Here is a 24,627-nt window from a genome sequence, read left to right as displayed (position 1 = left end):
GGACAAGACCGAGTATATTGTGTTCGGCCCAAATGAGAACTCTTGAGAAATGAGACCTTAACATGGCTGCAGGAGGCGCATCGATATTACCCAGAAGCCGAAAATAGTCCCCTCCGTAACTTTCAATGTCAGGGGACTATTTTCGGGCACTGCGTAATATCATTATGTCTCCTGCAGCCCTGTTACGGCAGCAAAGTCCGTGATTATTATGCCGGAATGAGTTTATAGTTCCTAGCCATATCGGCCTAGAAGATCTTAACTTTTTTCAGTTGGTCTTAGTACACGATGTAACTACAGAAGAGTCAAGTTTTAAATAGGAAAAATATCAAAACTCTTTGGTTATTTTTGAGCGTGATGCTAATGGTCTCATCAGATTCAATGGATTATGCTAAGCTATGCTAAAAGTGCTAGCGCCAGACCCGGAGATCGGCTGAATGGATTCCAAAACAGTAAAAATCAAATATTTAACTCTAGGTGATCTGAAAAGTGAGCCAATTTAAAAAAAGTGCAGTGTCCCTTTAACATATATTTTTTAATCGGCATATAATTTTGTTTTTATGAAAAAAGCATTAAAATATACTGAAATGTTGTTTAATTAACAAAATCGTTCCTGCCGCAAAAATATACATTACATAATTTTCTTAAAAGATTTTTTAATACTCTTTTGAGAGCATGTTTTGTCATTGACCCAAAAGAGATCTTAAGTTTATCAAAACAATGACATCATTGCTGTTTTATTTCACATTTATGTAGCCATTGTCCATGTTAAATCTTCATAGAATGTATTTTGGGCTTTTAAAAAGAAGTGTCAGGGCTTTTACATTTGAGATGAATTGTTATTGTTCTCTAATATTGCAAATATAAGTGACCCGGTGACTACTAAAATGAATTCAACTTTTGAATTGAAATCCTTTCAAAAATGTTTTGTCTTCAACATATTTCACTGACATTTGATTTACAGGGAGTATTGTTTTGCAGACAAGCTTACCCTGCCCAAATGTTCAGCACATTAAATGCTGTTGGGTGTTTACCTGCATACTGTACTCTTAACCCAAATAAGTAGACATAACTAGACATTTGCGAGGAAACTCTTTGCACTAAATAATTTTAGTTTTTACACACGGTGAAACTAAACAGGTTAACTTGTATCAACATAGAACCTTTTTTTGGGTGTCAACAAATCAAGTTGCAATTAGTCTTTACTAAAAAGCATTAGTTGCTAAGTTAAAACTTAAAACATTTTATTCGATCGATTTAATTTACATTTTCCCTGCTTAGTTAATTAAGTTCAAAGATTTTTTTTTTATTTTTAAATCCTTTACATTACTTTTGTGTTATAAATTATTATAATTGTATTGTATTATAACACAAAATTTATGACTGACTAAACTGACTAAAGAGCTTAAACCTATATGACATTTTATTAAGAAATATGCAAGTATTTAAAGTTCTTATCAGTTCCTATTCTGTGAAAAAGATTAAATAATCAAAATATTCAGGTGCAAAGGATTATGGGTATTCCTCACAACATGTACTGACAATTTTAAGTTAAATGTTTTAGTTTACTTAATTTTGTACGCTTAAAAGTTTTATGAATTTAACTTTTTAAGCATAGGTCCAAAACAAAATATTAAGTGATGTTTACTTCATTGCTTAAGTAAAGAGAATATCTGGGTTAACAGCGTGGAAGTGTTTGTGTCTCAAAAGCTTTCTGTTTTAACTGTTGTTCCCTCTTTAAACAAATGGCATGCGTGCAACGTTTAGTAGCTTGCCAGTGCATTGTAGAGAAAAGAAGATTGATTGTTAGATTTCCAAACAGCATGAAGACAAAGTTTTGTGCAAATTTCTAAAATGCAAGATGCATTTTTGTGTTTCATAAGGGACTTGTGTTTGTGTACATGCGTGTGTGTGTGCAGGTCAAACAAGTTTAAAGCTTATGTCATTTCAGTTTATAGAAAAACATTGTTTCATCCTGTCATTTATTACATTTTAAAACAAATAAGTTAGGTTGTCCAGTTGGGGTGCCTTTGTGTTTAATTGAAAGTGAATCTTTTTAAATTGATCCAAAGTTTTTTTTCCATAAATAAAAAAATCCATTTGATTCAGTAAAAATATTGAATCTGTTCATTAGGCTTAAAAATGCAACTTTAGCGGATTTTCCCCCAATACAAATGACAACGACAAATGTAAGTGATCAGAGATATTACGGGTTACTTGTATTTCAAAACGTGTAACATAATCCAAATCGTATATAGTTTTTTAAGGTGTGTCTCTATTTGCCCTTGAGCTTTTCTTTATAAAACATTTTTAAATTATATTTCCTGATCTATTCAAAAGTGACTTCCAGTTAGTGCCATTAATGCTATTCATTATTCAGCATTCATCTCATACATAACAACATTCCAAATAGTTTGTTTTTATGTACTTTTACATACCAGCGAAACCAATTCACGTCACACTGATAACGAACAGTCACGTAGGCGCAATTTGTTGTTTATTTGTTGGCAAATAAAAGAAATATTACATTTATATTAAACTCATACCTACAATGTAAAAAGTGAAAAGCTGTATAAACTTTTTTATTAATGCAACTTTTTACTGTGTAATGCACCACAAACCATCAGCACCACACACACAATCACATGCGGCCCCTGTCGATAATGCAGTTATTGTGTAGCTTACTGTCAGCAATGCAAAAGATCTGCATCTGCCAAATGCGTAAATGTAATGCAAATGATTGCATGCTGTCACAATGCCCCAAATTGGGGACGTATGTTTATGTAACATTTACTTAACATACCATGCGAGAGATGGACACACATTGTATTTGTGATAACAAAATTTTATATTAAATGATATGAGCTGTTGCTGTTCATCCAACCTTGAACGTCCTATTGACTACTTACTCAATGGCTTTTATCTTGGAAATCAGACAGCATTCCTGAACTAAAGATGTTGGTGCGTACATGCTTAAGTGGTGGTTTAAAGTCTGTGTAAAAAGTGATATTAAATATGAATTTGTCAGTTGACACAGAAAAATGTATTAATAACCACCCAACAAAATTTGAAAATAAAAATCTAGGAAAATAAGTAGCATTCTTTGCTCTCAAACTTTGCGGGCGTGTCTGCTTTTGGCGCTAAAAACACGCCCACTTACAGGAAAGCTACCATCTCTCTCCACTTTTAAATACCGCTACAACCTGAATGATCGTGATTGTGTTAGGGGCGGGGCCATGCTCGGTAGCTCCAGTGCATCATAAATAATCTTGAACACAAAAATGTGGAAAAACTGTTTAACGGTGTAACACAATTTAGTACTACATAGTTCAGTCTTTGTGTTTCGGAACATCTAACATTTATCATGTGTTTTAAAACAATTCTCTGAAATGCCTTTACATTAAATTTATCTTGGAGATGTTATATGAAAAGAAAAAATGGAAAATTGTACAAGGAAAATCTTAGTGTAAACGTTTTCCTTATGAAACCTTCAGTATTAATGAAGCAATACGGTACACATTTCAAAAATTATATTTCTTTATTATTTGACTGACAAACTCTCGAAATTACCAGACTGTTGCTATGCAACAAAATAAAGGGTGCCGTGTGGCAATACACAAGACAAGCGAAGAGGTCATCGCAAAAGAACAAGTGGATATGAATTTCGTTGAGATTTTTGTCGCTTCTGACTGGAATCATCGAATGTTTGCACAGCAATGCTTCCTCGACACACTTTGCGACAAGACAGACAAATAGTTTGTGAAGTAAACACAACATGCCAAGTTTGCTATCAAAACACGCAAGCACACACATCATTATGCTTTACTGGGTTGTTTCTGACAGGGTATTACCTGAGATTGATCCTTGTGTCAAAGCACAACATTGTCTTTGTTATGCTTTGACAGCTGTTGATAGAGAAGGGAGGCTATGTTAACATACTTTAGTTTGACAAACAAAGTAATAAAGAAAAGAAAAATCAGTTGAAGAGGAATTCTCTGCCTGTAGCCATATATCGTATTCATAAAACCTTAAAATCTTCGCCTTTTGTCTTTATTCTTGAATCTATAAGCCGTTCTTTTCAAATATCGGTCCTGTGTATGATTGTGTTAAATGTGGAAGGTTGTAGACATGATGTTTGAGTGTTTAATGTTAAAGGTTATACACACAGATAAGTAAGCATTTTATCTGGCCTATGAGGTGAAAATCAATATATTGCACATTTTGCTTCATAATATTTTACAGATTTTGTAACATTTCAGGGATTTTTAACATTTGAACTTGTAGCAATGAGCAGTTTTTCAGCATATATTAATCTTTGTTAATATTAGTTAATTGTGCATTAACTAATGCTACCAGATACAACTTTTGATTTTAAAAATGTATAAGTAAATGCTGAAATTAACATGAACTAAGATTAATAAATAAATAAATGCTGTAATATTTTTCATTGTTAGTAGGGCTTTCACACTTATTAAATAATCGTCTCTTTGCGATTGTTTGACCTAATCGTGATGATTTCAGATCACCGCAATGATTGCACATCTGTTTAAAAAACACAAGGGGGAGCTGCAGCGCCTGTATAAATGAAACAATATCTGATGGCGCTCCTTAACTGACAGTGCAACGCCATACATTGCAAAGCCATTCAATAAAGTGGAAAACTACTTAAAAAGAAATGGTGCAAAGCTTTTATAAGTAGTATTAATTGCCAGGTAAAACATACATTTCCAAAACAGCAATTCCAAAATTAGGGAAGTGAAGGATTCTTTTTTTAAGGATATGTAAGGAATTTATTTTTTGCATGTGGTCCACTGCTAATATGATTTTAGTAGGATTGGCTACTATTTAAAGGAATATTCCATTTTCTTAAAAGAAAAATCCAGATAATTTACTCACCACCATGTCATCCAAAATGTTGATGTCTTTCTTTGTTCAGTCCAGAAGAAATTATGTTTTTTGAGGAAAACATTGCAGGATTTTTCTCATTTTAATGGACTTTAATAGACACCAACAATTAACACTTAACTCAAAACGTAACAGTTTTTTTCAACGGAGTTTCAAAGGACTATAAACGATCCCAAACAAGGCATAAGGGTCTTATCTAGCAAAACGATTGTCATTTTTGACAATAAAAATAACAAATATACACTTTTAAAGCACAACTTCTCGTCTAAATCCGGTCCAATTAGTATCAGTTGACATACAACAACGTAGGAACGGTCCTCGTTCTCAACACTTGTAAACACTGGGGCGGAGTTTCGCGGTCCTCAGTGTGACCTCTTGACGTCATGACGTATTGCGTGGGGTCACGTTGGCGCATCACGACCGGATCTAAACGAGAAGTTGTGCTTTAAAAGTGTATATTTGTTATTTTTATTGTCAAACATGACAATCGTTTCGCTAGATAAGATCCTTATGCCTCGTTTGGGATCGTTTAGAGTCCTTTGAAACTCCGTTGAAAAAAACTGTCACTTGTTGATTTAAGTGTTAATTGTTGGTGTCTATTAACTCTTTCCCCGCCATTGACGAGATATCTCGTCAATTAAGAGAAAACGCTTCCCCGCCAATGACGAGATTTTCCGTCTTTCCGCAATACCGCTATTATCCACCAGGCGCCCTTCCACAACTTTTTAAAACCGGAAGTATTGCCCTATGGCAAGCTGCTGCATGTCCGTGTCTGTTTTAAAGATCGCTCTGAATGGGATCTCTATGAAAAGTCCGTCACAAATATGGAATTATTTTTGCTTTTTGCTCAAAATATGGTGTTTTTGCAAAAACCTACCCATATTCAAAAGCTGATTGCAAAAGAACCACTAAAGGTAGGATGAAACGTTTTTTTTTGTTTGAAAGCAGAGGGTCTGTTCTTTCATTTGGTATATTGTATGTTTATTTATTTAAAGAAGAACATTTTCTGGAAGGCATTAAACTTTGGTGAAAATCATGAAAAACGCTGGCGCTGGCTGGCAACTTTTTTTAAAAACGCTGGCGGTGAAAGAGTTAAAGTCCATTAAAATGAGAAAAATCCTGGAATGTTTTCCTAAAAATCATAATTTCTTCTCGACTGAACAAAGAAAGACATCAACATTTTGGATGACATGGTGGTGAGTAAATTATCTGGATTTTTTTTTAAGGAAATGGAATATTCCTTTAAGGCCTGTTCTGGTATAGTCAGTTTATTTTGATTTGATTTTATTTTCAGTTATTTTTCAGACACTTTATTGTGTTTATTTCTTATAAAGAATTTTCAGTTTTTGAAAGATATATTGATTAAATAATTACTTTTAAATGTGTTATTTGTGTTAATATTTACTGCCAGGTAAACCTTCCAAAATATTTAATTTAAATAATCGCAACAATGTGTGAAAATTTATTTCATGAACAAACAAACAAAAAAAAAATTTATGAGAATTAAATGTCAAAGCAAAAAAACAGACAATTAATTGTCATAATTGCCACTATTTATTCACAATTAAACGTCAGCCAAATTTAATAACAGTAACAACTAATGTTAACAAATACAACATTATTGTAAAGTGCTTCCATTTATTGTATGCAATATTATACACCCTAAAAGCACAGTCAATTTGGGGATCTTTAAGACACGACTTAAGCACGATTTCAAGCTACAGTACATTAAGACATTGTGTCAAGCTCATTATTTTGACATGACTTGCTGCGCACAAATATCTTGCATAACATTCCTAACCTATTCATTTAAGTTGAAGCGCCATAGATTTCAACACACTGAATTGAATGTAATTTATTGTTTCAAATTGTCACCTGGAATGAATGTGATGCACATTGTGAGCAATAGCTTTATGTATAGAAGCCACACAATTGTGACATATTAATAATACGAGACAGACATTGAAAAGACGAGACGTGTTTTTGTGCGTCCGTCTGTGGTTAGTGATGTCTGTGTATTATTGTTTGTTAAAAAAAGATTTTCTAGAATTTTAGTGCATCATTCTTTGTACTCCTATATCCTTGTCTGGTGACTTATGTGTCATTAGTTAAAAAATATGCGACCTGTTTAGGGTGAAGTCATGGGTAGGGGAAGCGAGACAGGTGTTGAGCTGTTCTTGGAAGTGTTCCTGAAGCACTGGCTGAAATTCAATACATATCTCACACAGGTATGCAGACACAAGCATGTAGCGTTTTAAAAAGCAACCTTGTTGACTGGCGTAGAAATTATTTTCATGGCAGGTATTTCTTACATGTCGTGCAAGTGTTTTTATGGCTCACTTTCTTAACTGTAAGGTGATCTGTATGTGTACAATATAAGTCTGTCATTGTGTACCCAGGCTAATGTTATGCCAGTATAACCTGCCATTTTATGCAGCACAAAATGTTGAAGGTTGTCCAGGTGGCTGTTTTAAATGCAGTTACAATAAATCTAAAATTAAAGTTTAATTAAAGTGGTCTCACGAGTCAGTGAGTTAAGCTTGTGGTTTGGATCAGTCCAACGCTAGGACAAATCAGTCAGACCAGTTTTGTGAATTAAATGGACTCGTACATCAAAAAAATCAGATTCAAATGAACGATTCGTTTCAAAACTAGACTCCGATCTGTCCGTCATGAATAGCACAGGGAAAAGTAAAAGTCAATAATTTTAGTGAATTACAATTTTCTCACACAGTGCTGTCGTATGCTTTCAGAAGACTTAGTCTAGACCACTTTATGTACTTTTCTGAAAGCTCCAGTCCCCATTTGTAACAAAATTGGATATTTTCAACCTAGCGTTGGGTCAAAAGGGAAAAAACCTTGCCGTTGGGTTAAAAAAAAGAAAATTTTTATATTTGACCCAACAATGGGTTAAAACAACCCAGCATTTTGGGTTGAAACCATAGACTGTAAAAAAATATGGACGTAGTGTCCATGACGTCACCCTTTGGTTTGTGAAAATCGTTTTTTGAAGCTTAAAGTAGGCGTTGCCTGCCATCGCCATCTTGGCCGCTCGTCACAGTGAATCATTTAAGGAAAACCGAAAATGGGTAAAGAGGCGGGACATGGGTCAAGTTAAGTTGGCTGGTTGCTGAAACCACGCCCGCCTGTCTCGATTCTAGTGACAGCAGTGGCCGTTCACCCCTCACTCAAGTGGCCACGCCCTTATTGCTCAAACGCTCCTCATTTTCTGTTTACACTTCTGGCCCTTGGGGTCTATATGACCCCAAAATTGTAAGCATCTTTTTAAGAAAAATATACAATGTTAATAATACAAATAATATATCATTTTTTTTGTTTACTTCTCATCTATACAATAAAGCTGTGTTGAAAGATTTGAAGTACTTTTGTACCTGTTTACCACTAAATTCCTCAACTACACCATTGGCTTGCCTGAAAAATATCATTTTTTTTATGAAAATTCACATAAATTATGATCTAAATTTGATTTAAATTGTTTTTAGATTTTGATCTAGGTGTTAGGTCAACATTTTCAGATTTATGCTGGATTTATTGATATTCATTTTTTGACAAATGGAAAAAAAACTACATTTGTTTTGCATTTCCCATTCACTTTCTATTGGGGTCATATTGACCCCAAGGGACAGATAAATGCATTTTTTTTTACATATCTTTAGAACAACTGAATCAAACCCAGTTTTTTTTTTGTGTATATAAAGATAGATTATTTAGGAAAAGTCACAAAGTTTTATATCTCTGAGATAAAGGGAACCTTTTTTTAACTTATGAAATGTTGTTTGGGGTCATAAAGACCCCAAGGACCGATTGAGGGTTAATTATGCAGAACTTTAAGGCTTAATATAATTTAAACAGATGAGTAACAAAAAAATTCACCCCCTCACAGTGGTCATGAAGGGCAAAATTAGCTATACAGACCAAAAACCATTTTTGTAAAAAGTTGGGCATTTTTTAACATAGTGGTTTATGGGAATTGACTCCCTTTTGGAGCCAGTCGATGAATTTCAGTTTAAGGGACTTTTCGTATTGGCTTCATCAGAGAGATTACAACGTTGCCCCTTGGTTAAAACACCCAACTGGGTTCAACCCTTTTTAACAATGGGTTAAAAATTTACCCATATAATTGGAGATGCCCAAATGGAGATTTTATGGCATTTAAAGTCCCCATGAAATCAAAAATGGCGATTCAAATTTTTTAATAGAATATTGCTATGTTCATTATAAACAATTTATCCATGTGGGTCATAATTATATTTTTATTCATGTGCCCTCATAAACTTGAATCAAAATCTGATAATGCATTTCCGTCCTCTACTTTTTAATATCAAATCAATTCACAGTGGAACACACAAGCCACACCCACTATTATCATTGTGTGATATTCAGATATTCGTTTTGCTTGGAAATACTTCACAATAAGAAAATAATGTTAAACAAGAAAAATGACAGAATTAATGTATAAAATTGAGCATTAAACTTTATTTAACTGTATTTTTCTCTGTAGGTCAGTGGAAGCAGTGCTGTGAAGAGCTCATGAATATTGAGGAAACATCTTTAAGAAAACCAGGGACAGTGACGCTGAAGAAAGGCTCTTTGTTTCATGAAATGGGTAATAAAGAGATATAGTTGGGTATGATTACTTACTTTTTATCTTATTAAAAACTTTTTTGCAAAGTTAGTATTGAAAGAGATTAACGAAATAGGACATAATCCTAATCCCAAAAAATCCTAACCCTAACATCATAAGCTTTCTTTTTTAAACTTTACGGTGCGAATTTTTCATCTTTTTGGAGCATATTGTTTTGAAACCTAGCAACAAATATGCTCATACAGTATTTAATAATTAATTAATTGGCATATAATGATTCATTCAAATTAAAGTTTCATTCAATTCGCTTAACAGCCCACACATACTATTACATAAAAAGTTTCTTTTGTGTGTAATGTATTATAATGCTATTTCGAGTACAGTGAACGTCCCCTTAATTACTTCACCCAGTTGACGTATAATTTGCATCACTCTATGTGCAACATTGTTTTTTGCTAGTGATATAGCAAATGCAATACTTTATTAGGCCACACCTTTAGCGTGCCATCCATTGGAGAACATACCAGTTTGGTGGTGGGACAGTGAAGACCAAGAGCATGATAAATATGAACAAGAGACACAACAGCGGTGAAAGCAAGTCAGACACCAAAGAAACTTTAAAGACAAAGACGGATAAGCTTTCTTTTCAGACAATATTGTGTATACTTACAAAACAGTCGTCATTCGCTTCATTCCTTGCATGACATGGGGAATTAACGCAGTTATGCACGCATGTTGTGTGCTAAATATGTAAAGTGCTTAATAAAAGCATTTAAAGCTGAACGTGTGCACCGCATTAATCATTTGCAAAATAAATAATGTATTTTAAACCGGTAGGTCCCAAAGGTTTTAAGTAATAAAAATAACCTAAATTAAGGAATCTATTAGGCATCTATTATTTTCTTAAATATGCTTGTTGTCTCTAACTTTTGCTTTCTGTTTATTTATCGTTCAGTTACGCCATCAACCAACCAGACCCGAAACCATCTGCTACCTCTGAACAGACCTGTTTCTTCAGAGATCCAGAACCTGCTGTCCACCTATCATAATGACAGGTGATGTCGACTTGGACAATTCGTACAAAAACACAGAAACATGCAAGAAATTTATACGCCCTCACGTTCAATGGAGTCATGCTTTTTATTGCAAAGACATACCAAACACTCTTTACTTTCTAGATAAAGCGCGGATTGTTGCCGTACACTGTGTCCTTGTGACACTTGAATTAGTTATTAGTAAATTTATACCGGGAGGGGCTTCATTGCAGGTGAAATCATCTGAATCGTTCACCTTTGCATTGAAAGTCGTCCATAGGTACTCTATAATTTCATTGATTCCTATATAGAGGCATGTAAACACGTTTAGACGAGTTTCCACATGCTTTAATAATAGCATATAGGTGTGGTGATACTGCGACACGCCAAACTGTCCCAGCGCTGCACAATAGGGCTATGTTTTTATTTAAACACACATCTGTCATCAAACTATGATTCAGAGTTTATATAAACATAATCATTTGACACAGTCTGGGTTATTCCCACAACCTATCAAGACTTGTAGCACTGCATTTAATTTAATATGTAATAGATTTTGTGTTTGTTTAGGATTCATTAGACTGTTTCAGTTTGATACTTTGTGAGATTATGAGTCTCTTGAGCAACTCAGTCTTTTGCATAATACCTCTTTAATATTTCATCTGATAAAAATGAAACTACAGTACAGTTATGGTGTGATGCAATTTCACCTGCTCACATACTGTAGTGTAGACCATCAGTATAATGATTCATTACAATTCACAGGACATGTCTATATATTATAAAGATAACGCAAGGCAAGTTTATTGATGTAGCACTTTTTATACACAAACCCTTTACGGTAGGGTTGAATTTATATAAAAATTGTGTTTAATAAATGTCATTATTGATTTTGATTGCAATACCTCAAGCTGCGCAGTTATAAAGTCAGGCGCATCTGCTCCAAACAAAGACAATTGGGTGGGGAGTAAGTGACGTTATACGATTATACATTACAATTTACAGGACATGCCTGAATATTATTTAGATTACTATGTGTGACCGAATACATGGTGAAGTCATTTTTGGCATTTACAAAAAGGGACAAACCAGCTGTTGGGTTGCAAATTAACCTATGTTGGGTTGTTTTAGATTAAAATGCTGGTTTCAAAACCTCCCAAATGAAAATTCATGCACAGAAAACTATCTTAAACTGAATTTGAATTAAAAAACTGTATTAAATTACGTTTTTTCTAAAATGTCCTAAAACTGCCCCCGTCAACGTCTCACGCTGTCCAAGGGCGGCTTGCCCCCCAGTTTGGGAACCACTGTTGCGTTTGTCCCTTTTTGACCATAATGTTAATTTTTTTTTTTTTAAATGTAATTTTGATATCTTTAATATTGACTTTTGAAATCAATGTGAAAAAAAATATTATGAGACGTTAATCTGGTTTTACATACAGAGTAACACATATTTTTAAGCAAGAAATGGCATTTACCCAAAAAAAGTGTATTTTGATGCACAAAATGTGCAGCATATCTAAAAACACTGCACTATATCTTATTTAAAGGAACAGTATGTAGGACTGTGGCCAAAGCTGGTATTGCAATCACAAAACTTGTGGCTAAAACTGGTACTGCAATTACACAACTGGTGGCCAATATACAAAATGACAACATAAACATCAGTTGAGGGCTGCAACTCCATATTTTAAATGACAAGATCATGGCCATACCACTGTTGTCAGTGATATAAGTATTTGAAATGCAAATGATTTCTTAATGTCTAGTGAAATATCAGGGCCATTTTATGATTAATTGATATAAATTTCTTACATACTGTTCCTTTAAAAAATCTCTGTGAAACCTCATTTTCCAGAATAATATAGTTTCACAGTGTTGTTTGAGTTCTGATATTTCATTGGATGATCTGAATGTAACGTTAGATGTAACTTCCCCTGTTCACACAGGTCATCAGTATGATGATACATTACAGTTCACAGAAAATTACTGAATATTATTCAGATTATGTGTGACCCTTTCTTATAAAACTCAGCTAAAGTCATTTTACTTTAAGCAAGAAATAATCTTTAATCAAAATTCAGTTTGTATTTTGATGCACAAAATATCCAGCATATCTAAAATTACCGCTCTGTAAATTAGTTTTCTGGAAAATTAGATTTCACTGAGATTTTTTAATAATAAAATTTCACAGTGTGACATGAGTTTCATTGGATGAAACTAAACGTAAACTTTAGTAATGTTAGATGCACTTCCCCTGTTCACACAGGTCATCAGTATGATAATGCATTACAGTTCACAGAAAATGACTGAATATTCAAATTACTATATGTGACCCTGCCTGGGACACTCAGCTAAAGTCATTTTTGTCATGTCCTGTTTTCTACATAAAATCTTCATACACTGCTGGGTTATTTTAGTGTTGAGTTTATTTTTTGTTTCTGACACTTATAATTGAACATATTGTGCTTATTAATGTTGCCCTGTTTATGAAAAGCCAAAAAATAAATAAATTGAACCTATGCTGGTTGTTTCAGACCAAAATGCTGGATTGTTTACCCAATTGCTGAGTTTGTCCATTTTTGACCTAACACTGGGTTAAAAAAGACAGCATTTTATCAGAGTTTACATAATGTTAAAATACATTCTGTGAAATATAATCTTGATAACCTTACTCAGTCAGTATTAAAGATATGTCAAAATTTGAAATCAAAACTTTAATGCTCCTAATCTCATTATTAGATTGCGACTTAAGCCTGGATTAACATACAGAGTAACATATTTTTTAATCATGAAATAATTTTTAACAAAAAGAAACAGTTTGTATTTTGATGCACAAAATATTCAGTTCACAGAAAATTACTGAATATTCAGATTAGTGTGTGTGACCCTGCCTGGGAAAACTCAAATAAAGTCATTTACTTTAGGCAAAAAAACTCATGCTGGGTTGTTTTAGACCAAAATGCTGGATTGTTTTACTGGTGGGTCAAAGATAAAATTTTCTCAGTTAATTTGAACCCAATGGCTGGGTTTGTCCCTTTTTGACCTAACGCTGGGTTGAAAATAGCACAACATGTTTAGTGTGTACTGTATATAATGAAAAGAACATTCTGTGAAAATATAATCTTAAAATCTTTAATATTGACTGATCAAGGTCATGTTTGAAATCAATGTGAAATCAAAACTTTGATGTTCCTAATCTCAGAAATTGATTATGAGACTTTATCCTGGTTTTACATACAGAGTAACATTTGTCTTAAAGGCGCTCTAAGCGAATAATGTGCGACGTCACTTCCTGTTGATGTTTGAACTGTTTTCAAACAGACAGAGCGTAGCTAACTCCTCCCCCTCCCCCTCCCTTCCGTGCTTTCATGAACGCGCCCAACCCCCACCCCCAAATCCTTCTTGTCGTTTATTGGCTGGAACACTTTGTTATGGTTTCTGTTTGTAGGTTTGGCCATTTGTTGATATTGCCGTTTGTGAAGCCTGGGCTGTCTACAGAGATCGCGTTTTTTTACAGTTTGATCAGCGGACAGGCAGCAAGCAGATAGTGAGGAGATGTTTCCGGTATGTAACAAAAAATGTTTTATGATCTAAAACGCTTCAATTCGCTTAGAGCACCTTTAAAGCAACACTATGTAGTTTCCATGTAAAAATGACTTACAGCTCCCCCATGTGGTTGAAAATTGCACCAGTGCCTGGTATCAGACACTCTTCTGCAGGCAGGGGGAGGGGCAGGGCTGTGTTTCCTACCCTCCACCGCCACTTTCAGAGTGTGCTTGTAGCAGCTAGGAGGCTGCTCAGGTTGCAGCAACAGTACAATTTGTCCAGTTAAAAGTTGTTCTATCACTGAAATCATTTTAGAGACATTATTTAAAGGTAAAAAAACTACATAGTGTTGCTTTAAGCAAGAAATAATCTTTAACAAAAAATACAGTTTGGATTTTGATGCACAAAATATCCAGCATATCTAAAAACACCGCACTGTAAATTTGTTTTCTGAAAAACAAGATTTCACTGAGATTTTATAATGTAATTTCACAACATTGCTGAAGTTCTCATATTTTATTGGATGAAACTGAATGTAAACATCAGTAATGTTAGATGTAACTTCCCCTGTTCACACAGGTCATCATTATGCATTACAATTCACAGAAAATGACTGAATATTCAAATTACTATGTGTGACCCTGCCTGGTAAAACTCAGTCATTTTTTATCATTTTCTGTTTTTTACATTAAATTATACACAGCTAGGTTATTCTCTACCCAGTGTTGGGTCAAAAATGGGCAAACTAGCCGTTGTATTGTAATTAACCTATGCTGGGTTGTTTCAGACCAAAATGGTGGATTGTTTGTTTTAACCCACTGGTGGGTCCAATATAATTTTCTGGGTTAATTTAACCCAATTGCTGAGTTTTTCCATTTTTGACCTAACACTGGTTTGAAAATAACACAGCATTTTCAGAGTGTAAATAATGTTAAAATACATTATGCAAAATATAATCTTGATATCTTTATATATTGACTGAGTTAACTTTGATGCTCCTAATCTCATCATTAGATTGTGACTTTAGCCTGGATTTACATACAGAGTAACATTTTTTACGCAGAAATACAGTTTGTATTTTGATGCACAAAATATCCAGCATATCTAAAATTACCCCACTGTAAATTTGTTTTTTGGAAAATTTGATTTTACTGAGATTTTTTAATAATACAATTTCACAACATTGCTTGAGTTCTCATATTTCATTGGAGGAAACTGAACATAAACTTCAGTAATGTTAGATGCACTTCCCCTGGTCACACAGGTCATCAGTATGATGATGCATTACAGTTCACAGAAAATGAATCAATATTCAGATTACTGTAGATGATGATAGTCGTTTAGTTTAGCAACAATAATATTTGTATTTTGATGAACAACATTATGTTCAGTGCACATAAGACAGTTTAAAGAAACTTTTTTTATTTATTTATTTAGACTTTATGTCAACCTTGTCTTGGTTTTTCATACTTTAAAATCAGGACTTTTGGCCTTTTTTTAAAAAACATTCAGATGAAGTGGCCTAAAAATGTATTATGGCCACGATCTAAAAGTGTGAATGTCACACTAAAATAACATTGACTTTTCCACATTCAAGTGCTATAATTGGGTTCCCAGTGCATCTATCAACCTAGATAATGTGAAAAGAGCAACCCAGTAACATAGTTTTGGTAAACCATTCTCTGCAAGCATGTGAAAAAATAGGTCATTGAAATTTGGCTCCCCTTGTGATGTCAGAAGGGGATAATACCACCGCTTAATCTGTACTATTATTCAACAACGGTACTGCCATTTAGTGCAGAGATCAGCTCAATTGCATTTAAAAGGACACACCTTAAAATAGCAAATTTTTATATATAAACTATAAATTATCGATAAGATATTTTGAGATAATACTTTACAGATGTACTCTGGGAACACCAAAGATTTATTTTACATCTTAAAAAAGTCTTGCGAATGGTCCCCATTAAAGATACACTGACAAAAAATATTTGGACATTCGTAGTTAAATTGTTACACATCTGGTTACTTGCATTTGCCAGACACTTTTATCCAAAGTGACTTACAGTGCATTACAAGGTAATTTATGTCGTTTCTGTGTTCCCTGAGGTTCAAACACATGACCTTTGCGGTGCTAACACCCAACGCAAGCATCTTAATTAAGCAGTACAGCATATGCGCCTAAGGTCCTCAAATACTGTACTTTTTGGAGCGAATGCAAATGTGACAATCCAAAGAGTTCAGTACATGTGAGCACGTTCGTTCCTTTTGTCACGTTTGACACAGACTGATAAACGAGCACTCCATCGTGCATCATCTTCGCTGATGGTCGTGTGCCTGTTCGCTCTTGCCATACTGGTGATTTTTCCCTGAGGGAGAAAGAAGTCAGGGTGGAATTAGGGAATGCACACGATACGAAATCACAATTGACTGCACCCACGTCCTCTGTTGTATTGATATGACAGTCCCGATGGGCCACATTCCTCTGGTCGCCACCTACTCCGGTTTGATAAATAGTGCGGTTTGTGGGGGTTTGTGAGTTGTACGTGGGTGTTATGTGCTTGTTTACACTTGTGTCTTAATATACTAGAAATCACGTGTTTATTTGTGCATCACTGTGGAGGTGTTTAAACTTTAATGACTCAAGGAAATGAAAGATTTGTTGGTTGTTGGATTTGATGCTAAATGCTAAATCATCAGTTTTAGCATTTTATGTGTGTGAATGTCACTGTTTGCTTCATTTTTTAGAGGGGTAATATTATAGTGTTGAATTTAATCTTAATAGTTAAATTTGATTTATTGCGTGCCGCCATTGTTAAATTTTCATGATGATTTATTGGCAAAGCCAAACTTTGAGCAGAAGTACTTCAAGAAATTTGGCTTGGGGCATCATGACTTTACAGAAACTTCATGCCTGCATTGATTTGTCACTTTAATTTACAACAATCATGTCAGAAACTTCAGTAGTGTGTGATATTTACTATCTGGTAATTTTTGTAATTAAATACTTTCTCATGAGTTGTAATGAAAAGTATAGTTCACCAGAAAAAAGTTATTGTTCAATTAATGTACAATCATATAGTTTCAAACCCATATGAGTTTCTGTCTTGCATGGAAAACAAAAGCATATGTTTTGAAATGTTGCTCAACTACAATGTAAGTTGATGGGAACCAGTGGATCAAATTTCAATGAACAATAAAGGCACTATTAAAGGAGCATTTCACCCGTAGAAACATTCATCTTTGTTAAAAGTGCGTCATATTTGTAGTCGAAATGTAACATACATTTCGAATTTTGTGCCTATTTGACCGAGAAAAGGGGTGTTTGTAGTCTCACCCCCTCAACAAAGGACTTCCTGCTTTCAATGATGCAAAATGACGATTTTTACATCATTGAAAGAAGGAAGTGTAACACTGAAATCTGTATTTCTCTTTTCTCAGCGGCAACTGAGGAAATGATGCACCACCATTTAAAAACATGACTAGGGTTCTAACTATACAAAGCTTAATGCAATTGGGTGAAGTGTCCCTTTAAACACCATAATAACTTTTATATTCCAAGGCATCTGACAACAGCTGTGGTCCTTTTTTACTTTCATTAAGATTTGACATTCTGTAATAAATATAATTTTTCGAAAATCATGTAGGTTTTCGACATACGTTATGGTATGGAAATGAATGTTTCTAAAATGTAAAATAAAAGTGATTTTAAATGTATTTGTTGTTTTGGACATATTTCTTGGAGAGTCAGAATTGTGGTCCATTTTTATGCGTCCGCGTACAATGTACATGATGCAATTTTTGTCATCAGAAGAGTACGCACGTAATGTATGCACACCGCTGAATGTTTAAAATTGTATACGAAGGCCGTGCATATGCTTATTGTAGAATGTAGCCCAGGAGATGCATTGCATTTTGTCACAATGCGGATGCGTTGAATGTTTGTGTTCAAGTACGGGTCAAAAAAATTATACTTTGCAAGGTTGTGCGTTCAGCCGTGCGCTTACATTTGCCTACATGTAAAAACCGGGTGTGCCTCATAAGTCTTGAAAAGTTAAGCCTCTGGCTCTTTGATCGCCCCCTGGTGGCTGGCCCCCTGGTACAAGTCATAACCCCACCCTCTCCATTCAAACAAATGGGACTCTGCTCTAAAAAAAAAAAATTACACTTCCAATTAAAGTTTCCGAAAGATGGTTTTGGTCCTTTTAAGTAGTTGTTATCACGCTGATATATGTTCAAGTGTTCATTTTTGTGATAACTTTCATTTTAGCTAGTTATTTGATGCTATAGAAACGGGGCGTGTCGTTAAAATTGGCGTGGTTGTATTGGTCGCGCAAGCGTTTGGGCAGAAGTTTGATACCGCGGCTCCGCCTCTGTCTCCACGGACGATTTCTTCTGCACATGCCTTGGCTCCAAACTGACGTTTTTACGTAACATGGCGGCGACCGTGGTCGGACATTTTTGGCTTCAATTCATTACAATGGAGGGAGGCGACGTCGCGTCGTCCATCTTTTTTTACAGTCTATGGTAAAAACAGACTATAATCCAGGCTTAAAGCATATTTACACTTGGCATTAAGATGCATTTTGGTCGATCGGATTACAAGTGGACGAGAGAGGCGCGTTTGTTCACACCTGGTGTTTTAATTTGTCTCTTTTTATCCTTTTTCAAACGGAAGTAGCGATTACCTTTTTTTCCACTTGGTGATGTACACTCACCTAAAGGATTATTAGGAACACCGTACTAATACTGTGTTTGACCCCCTTTCGCCTTAAGAACTGCCTTAATTCTACGTGGCATTGATTCAACAAGGTGCTGAAAGGATTCTTTAGAAAGGTTGACCCATATTGATAGGATAGCATCTTGCAGTTGATGGAGATTTGTGAGATGCACATCCAGGGCACAAAGCTCCCATTCCACCACATCCCAAAGATGCTCTATTGGGTTGAGATCTGGTGACTTTGGGGGGCATTTTAGTACAGTGAACTCATTGTCATGTTCAAGAAACCAGTTTGAAATGATTCGAGCTTTGTGACATGGTGCATTATCCTGCTGGAAGTAGCCATCAGAGGATGGGTACATTGTGGTCATTAAGGGATGTACATGGTCAGAAACAATGCTCAGGTAGGCCGTGGCATTTAAATGATGCCCAATTGGCACTAAGGGGCCTAAAGTGTGCCAAGAAAACATCCCCCACACCATTACACCACCACCAGCCTGCACAGTGGTAACAAAGGAATGATGGATCCATGTTCTCATTCTGTTTACGCCAAAGTCTGACTCTACTATCTGAATGTCTCACCAGAAATCGAGACTCATCAGACCAGGCAACATTTTTCCAGTCTTCAACTGTCCAATTTTGATGAGCTCGTGCAAATTGTAGCCTCTTTTTCCTATTTGTAATAGAGATGAGTGGTAACGGTGGGGTCTTCTGCTGTTATAGCCCATCCGCCTCAAGGTTGTGGCTTCACAAATGCTTTGCTGCATACCTCGGTTGTAACGGGTGATTATTTGCTGCTCTTCTATCAGCTTGAATCAGTCGGCCCATTCTCCTCTGACCTCTAGCATCAACAAGGCATTTTCACCCACAGGACTGCCGCATACTGGATGTTTTTCCCTTTTCACACCATTCTTTGTAACCCTAGAAATGGTTGTGCATGAAAATCCCAGTAACTGAGCAGATTGTGAAATACTCAGAACGACCCGTCTGGGACCAACAACCATGCCACGCTCAAAATTGCTTAAATCCCCTTTCTTTTTCTGACATTCAGTTTGGAGTTCAGGGGATTGTCTTGACCAGGACCATGGTCAAGACTCTATTGTTATTGATTCTTTGCAGAGTTATCGGAAGTTACGTTTGTTCCACGAAAGCCGTATGTTTATGTTGTTACTGCTGAAGCCGTCTATATGCACACAACCATATGCCCCGTCATTTTTACGATGCTGGCTACACCTCTGCAAAAAATGTTCACACCCCGTTTACACCTGTATTTAGTGCCATCCACTTGTAATACGATGGTTCAAAACGCATTTTAATAACAGGTGTAAACAGGGCCTAATTGTTTGCCACACCAAAGGAAATTAAACAGGACTTTACTATATAATTAATTGGACTTTGTTTCAGTTACTAAAGAATGGGACAGCAATAAAATATGAAAACCTGTTTTGCGCACTACTAAACACACCCCATCTCAACATGTCACATAAATCTTTGCAAACCTGTGTGACTCATTTTTTTCGAATGAGAAATTTTTTATAATAAAGTGTTGCTAATTATTTTATGACTCTTTTTTTAGTGCGTACATAAAAAAATCTTAATCGAATTCCTTATTAAACAAATGTTTTGCAGTTATGTTGATTTAAGAATGAGTTCACTTTGTCCTTGTTATCGCATTAGTTATTTCTTAGATCTAGGAGTTGTCATTTCTTAATGATTTAGGACAATCATTAAAAATATACAGTAAATGTTTGGTTAATTAAACTTTTTGGCCTGCTAAGAAATTACAAGGAACATTTAAACTTGCTATGAGCTATGAAAATCCTGCTTTTTATCTATTTATTTAATCACCCAAGGCCATAATAGAGATATGAAGCAGCACACTGATATGTCAAATAGCAATGAATTTCATGAGAAACTGTGAATACCTGTCAGACTAGTTGAAATGGACACTGTTACTATGTACAGAACATAACAAAAACAGCTGCAATCAAAGTCCAGTATTTAAAGAAAATTAAATGATTTTGAGAAAAAACCAATGAGAAGTATTTGAGATTCTGCGATCAGGTTTACTTTTCGGTCAGTGTCAGATTTAACACAGATCGTCAAATTTTTTTTTTAACCATATGTCTGATGAATTCTGACTAAGAAACAGACTCCTAATAATGTATTTTAGTAGCATGCAATTGTTAATAGATGTATACAGGGTTTGGAAATATTTTTACATCCTTTTTAAAAATGTTCTCTAATCAAAAGTTCCTAGCAATTTGTGTACGTTGTGTCTGTTCGCAGTATACTCTCAGATTAAAGGACCAAGAAGGTACAAAAGTTCACTGAGGCGGTACACTTTTGTACCTAAATGGTATATACTGGTACCTCAATGGTACATATTAGGACCTTTTAATAAGTTACCGTCCCAGTGATAATTTTTTACTTTATTTTGAGAGTGTATATAAAGTTATAGCTGTACCTGCAGTGCAGTAGTTCAATTTAATGCTTCGGATGTCAATAAAAGGATGTTTGCATTCTGTTATTTTTAGGGAGAAGGTATGCATGTGGGTCAATAACAAAAAATGGATATAATGAGGATGTAATCCGTTTAAAAATGCATGTTATGAGTCATGGCCTAATAGTTAGATAGTCTGGCTTGAAACCTGAGAGTTGTCGAGAAGTTCGAGTCTCATGGCAGGTTGCGACAGAGGTGCCCTTGCTATAGGTCTCCCATTGCTCCCTATGCATTAAAAATTATAATCCTGAAGTAAGTTTGAAAGTGTAAAACAAATTAACCATAAAATTAACATTTGAGAACTATAATTTAAGAACAATAATTTTAAAATAAAGTATAATAGACAACCTATAGCTTGCATTTATTAAAACTAAAATGATTAGCTTATTAAAATGATTTATCTTTGTTGTTTTTTTTTGTTGCTTATGGACATTAATAGCAGTTGCACCCTTTGACTTTCTGGTTGCACCACCTGACCTCTGCAATGAAATTTACATTTAACAGACCTCTACTGTTGGATGTTAGTATAAACGTCTGCATGTGATATCAAATCCATATGTCAATCAAATACAATTAAAATGGGTTTGATTAAAGTGCACATATTTCATTGCGAAAAAACAAGGTTATTTTGTGTATTTGGTATAATACAATATGTTTGCATGGTTTATGGTTAAAAAAACCCAATATTTTCTACATACCGTATATTTTTGTTAACTTGCAGGCAGTGAGTCTAATCGGGAGGAATTATGATAACAGGCCCAGGAAGTAAACTGTTGCTTACAATCCGTGTGTTTGTTGTAGTCCAAGAAAAGAGATTTACTTTAGAAACAATAACTCACGTCAATGGTTTTTTTTTGTGTGTGTGTGGGGGGGGGGTTGTATCTTTTACGTACCGTAAACATCATGCAAGAAATATCGATACAGCAAACTATCGTGATACATTTTTCCATGATAGTGTATCAATATTTCAACACTGTAAAAAAATTCCGTATAAATTACAATGTTATTGCAGCTGTGTTGCCGGTAATTTTGCCGTAGATTTACATTTATGTTATTTACTGGCAAGAGTTTGTTCAAAGTTAAATAAATTAAAAAAATTAACAAGTCTTTATCTTTATAGAATAAAACTATACAATAATAGCCTCATGCAAAGCATTCTGGGAACCAGAAATCATCATAAACCTTTTTCTGTTTTTTGCTTCAGATTTTGTTTCTCAGAATGTTTTGCTTGATGCTGTTTTTTTAGTTTTACTCTGTAAAGACAAAGACTTGTAAATGTTTAATGTTCATTTAACTTTGAACAAAATGTTGCCAGTAAAAAACATAAATTTAAATCTACGGTAAATTACCGGCAACCCAGCTGCAATTTCTACGGAATTTTTTTACAGTGAATCTCTACTATCGATATTTTTAAAACCCCATCAAATCGCTTTGTGTGCATCAAATGACCTACTTTTTTGATAAAAAAAAGATAAGAAAAAGTATTGCAATGTATTGCAACATGCAACGTAGTGTATCGTATGGTGATACATCGTATCATGACCGACAGTATGCACCGTGATGCGTATCGTATCGTGAGGCCCTTGCCAATACCCAGCCCTAGTTAACATGCACTAATACACACTTACACACCAAAGGAAATGTACAATCGTGAATCGGTCCATTGTTGCTCTTTAAAAGCTTTTTTTTATTTTACATTGGTTGTACCACTTGACACAGAACCAGCATTCAGCCATAAAGCACTAGGTTGGTTTACTGGATAATGTGATATCATATATACTGCTTATACTTGTTAAAATCTTAATAAATGGCCCATGATTGGGGTTGTACTACCTTGACATTTGAGAACATACAAATTGTTGAACAAAATTTGAAATTATCGTAACATCCCAACAACTCACATTCGTGAAATTTGTTTATAGAAAAGGTTTCCAAAGAATGCCTTATTTTGAATTTTAATAATATAAACACAATGTTAACCCTTAAGCCTTAAACTACTAATTTGTAAGGACAGCTGCATGCACTTTTACACGGTTGAGATACCAAAACAAAATTTAGAATGTATTATTAAAAAATATTGAAAATGTATTTAAACTAAATAGGTTTATAGAATAAAGTGACACACATATCAAGGTATTTTTATAATGCCACCTGACACAAAAATATGCACGTCATGTTAGCGACAAATGTGTTAACACAGGTCTGTACAAAATATACCTTTAAGTTCCTGTGCAACCTGTAAGACAACATGTGTGCGTGACATTTAACATATCCGTATAAAACTTAAGTCCCAATATCTCGAAAGTTCAGTCTTTATCTGATCTTAATAACTCGGTGACTCGGTCATTGAGTTTACAGCAGGAACACTTTCAATGAAGCATAGTTCAGTAGTTTCTTTTTTGGTTTTGGCTGCAAGTATCAGATTAATCTTTAAAGTTGTTTTGTAAAAAAACAAATGATTTCCTCAAAAGCAAATGTTTTGTATAATATCGAACTATATGTGGGTGATTCTTGCGAAATTAGACTTATGAGGTGTCATGAAACATTTTGATAAAAAAAGTAAATGCAAAGTAAGAGTATCAAAATAAGAAGCATACAGTTACAAACATCTCTTCATGTACTATTTTGCACATGATTTCAAATGACATCATACAAACCAATTTAGTTTTTTTTTCACATTTAAAATTTTCATTACCACAATGTGTCCATGGCTGGATTTGGGTTCTTTGGCATGGAAATATTTATAATAAAAAAATCTAAAAAATAAAAAGCTTCAGTGCATGTTATACTATAAACATTTACAGTAAAGAAACATGTGGTATTTGGTGATCATTGGTAAATGTAGAGACAATAATAAGGAATATAAATGTGTCCAAGACCAATTTTCTCATCCTCCGCAACAATTTTCAATCATTGTTTAAGCCTTTAAGGAACTAACATTAAAAAAATATATAATTGTTTGAAGGGACATAATTGACTGTGACACTCAAGATGGCTACCAGGTGTCTTAGTACCTAGACAACTTTTTAGTTCTCATTACCGAAACAAGAGTTTGTAAATGCATATATTTAATGTAATATCATGTTGCGGTAATGATAATTTTTGATAATGATAATCTAAAAAATTTAAATAATTCTATCGGAAATATTTTTAAAATCCTCTAAACATAATGGTTATAGTAAGTTCAGATCTTATATGTGCAAAAAACAAAAATTGGCTTCGAGGGCTTTTTAAAAATTCTCATGCTGGACACCTTCTAAATCTGGATTTCGTGAAAATCACCCATATGCATTTTCAAAATCAGGCAGATACA

The 24,627-nt window shown here is 34.5% G+C and overlaps 1 protein-coding gene across 2 annotated transcripts in view; it reads left to right on the top strand.

Annotated features, from left to right (window-relative positions):
- The window catches only part of rtknb (rhotekin b), a 36,472-nt gene extending 18,664 nt beyond the window's left edge, over positions 1-17,808 (top strand). Inside the window, exons 11-12 of one of the 2 annotated variants that reach the window (XM_065244006.1) lie at positions 9,425-9,529; positions 10,464-17,808. In XM_065244006.1, coding sequence (XP_065100078.1) covers positions 9,425-9,529; positions 10,464-10,567 — 209 coding nt within the window. In that variant the 3' untranslated portion in view covers positions 10,568-17,808. Of the gene's footprint in view, positions 1-9,424; positions 9,551-10,463 lie in introns of both variants that reach the window. The other variant, XM_065244007.1, reaches the window with a different exon arrangement.
- The last annotated feature ends 6,819 nt before the right edge of the window (positions 17,809-24,627 follow it).

The sequence above is a fragment of the Paramisgurnus dabryanus genome, chromosome 18, assembly GCF_030506205.2.
Source record: "Paramisgurnus dabryanus chromosome 18, PD_genome_1.1, whole genome shotgun sequence".
Lineage (NCBI taxonomy): Eukaryota > Metazoa > Chordata > Actinopteri > Cypriniformes > Cobitidae > Paramisgurnus > Paramisgurnus dabryanus.
This window is presented reverse-complemented; position numbering and strand designations above follow the sequence as displayed.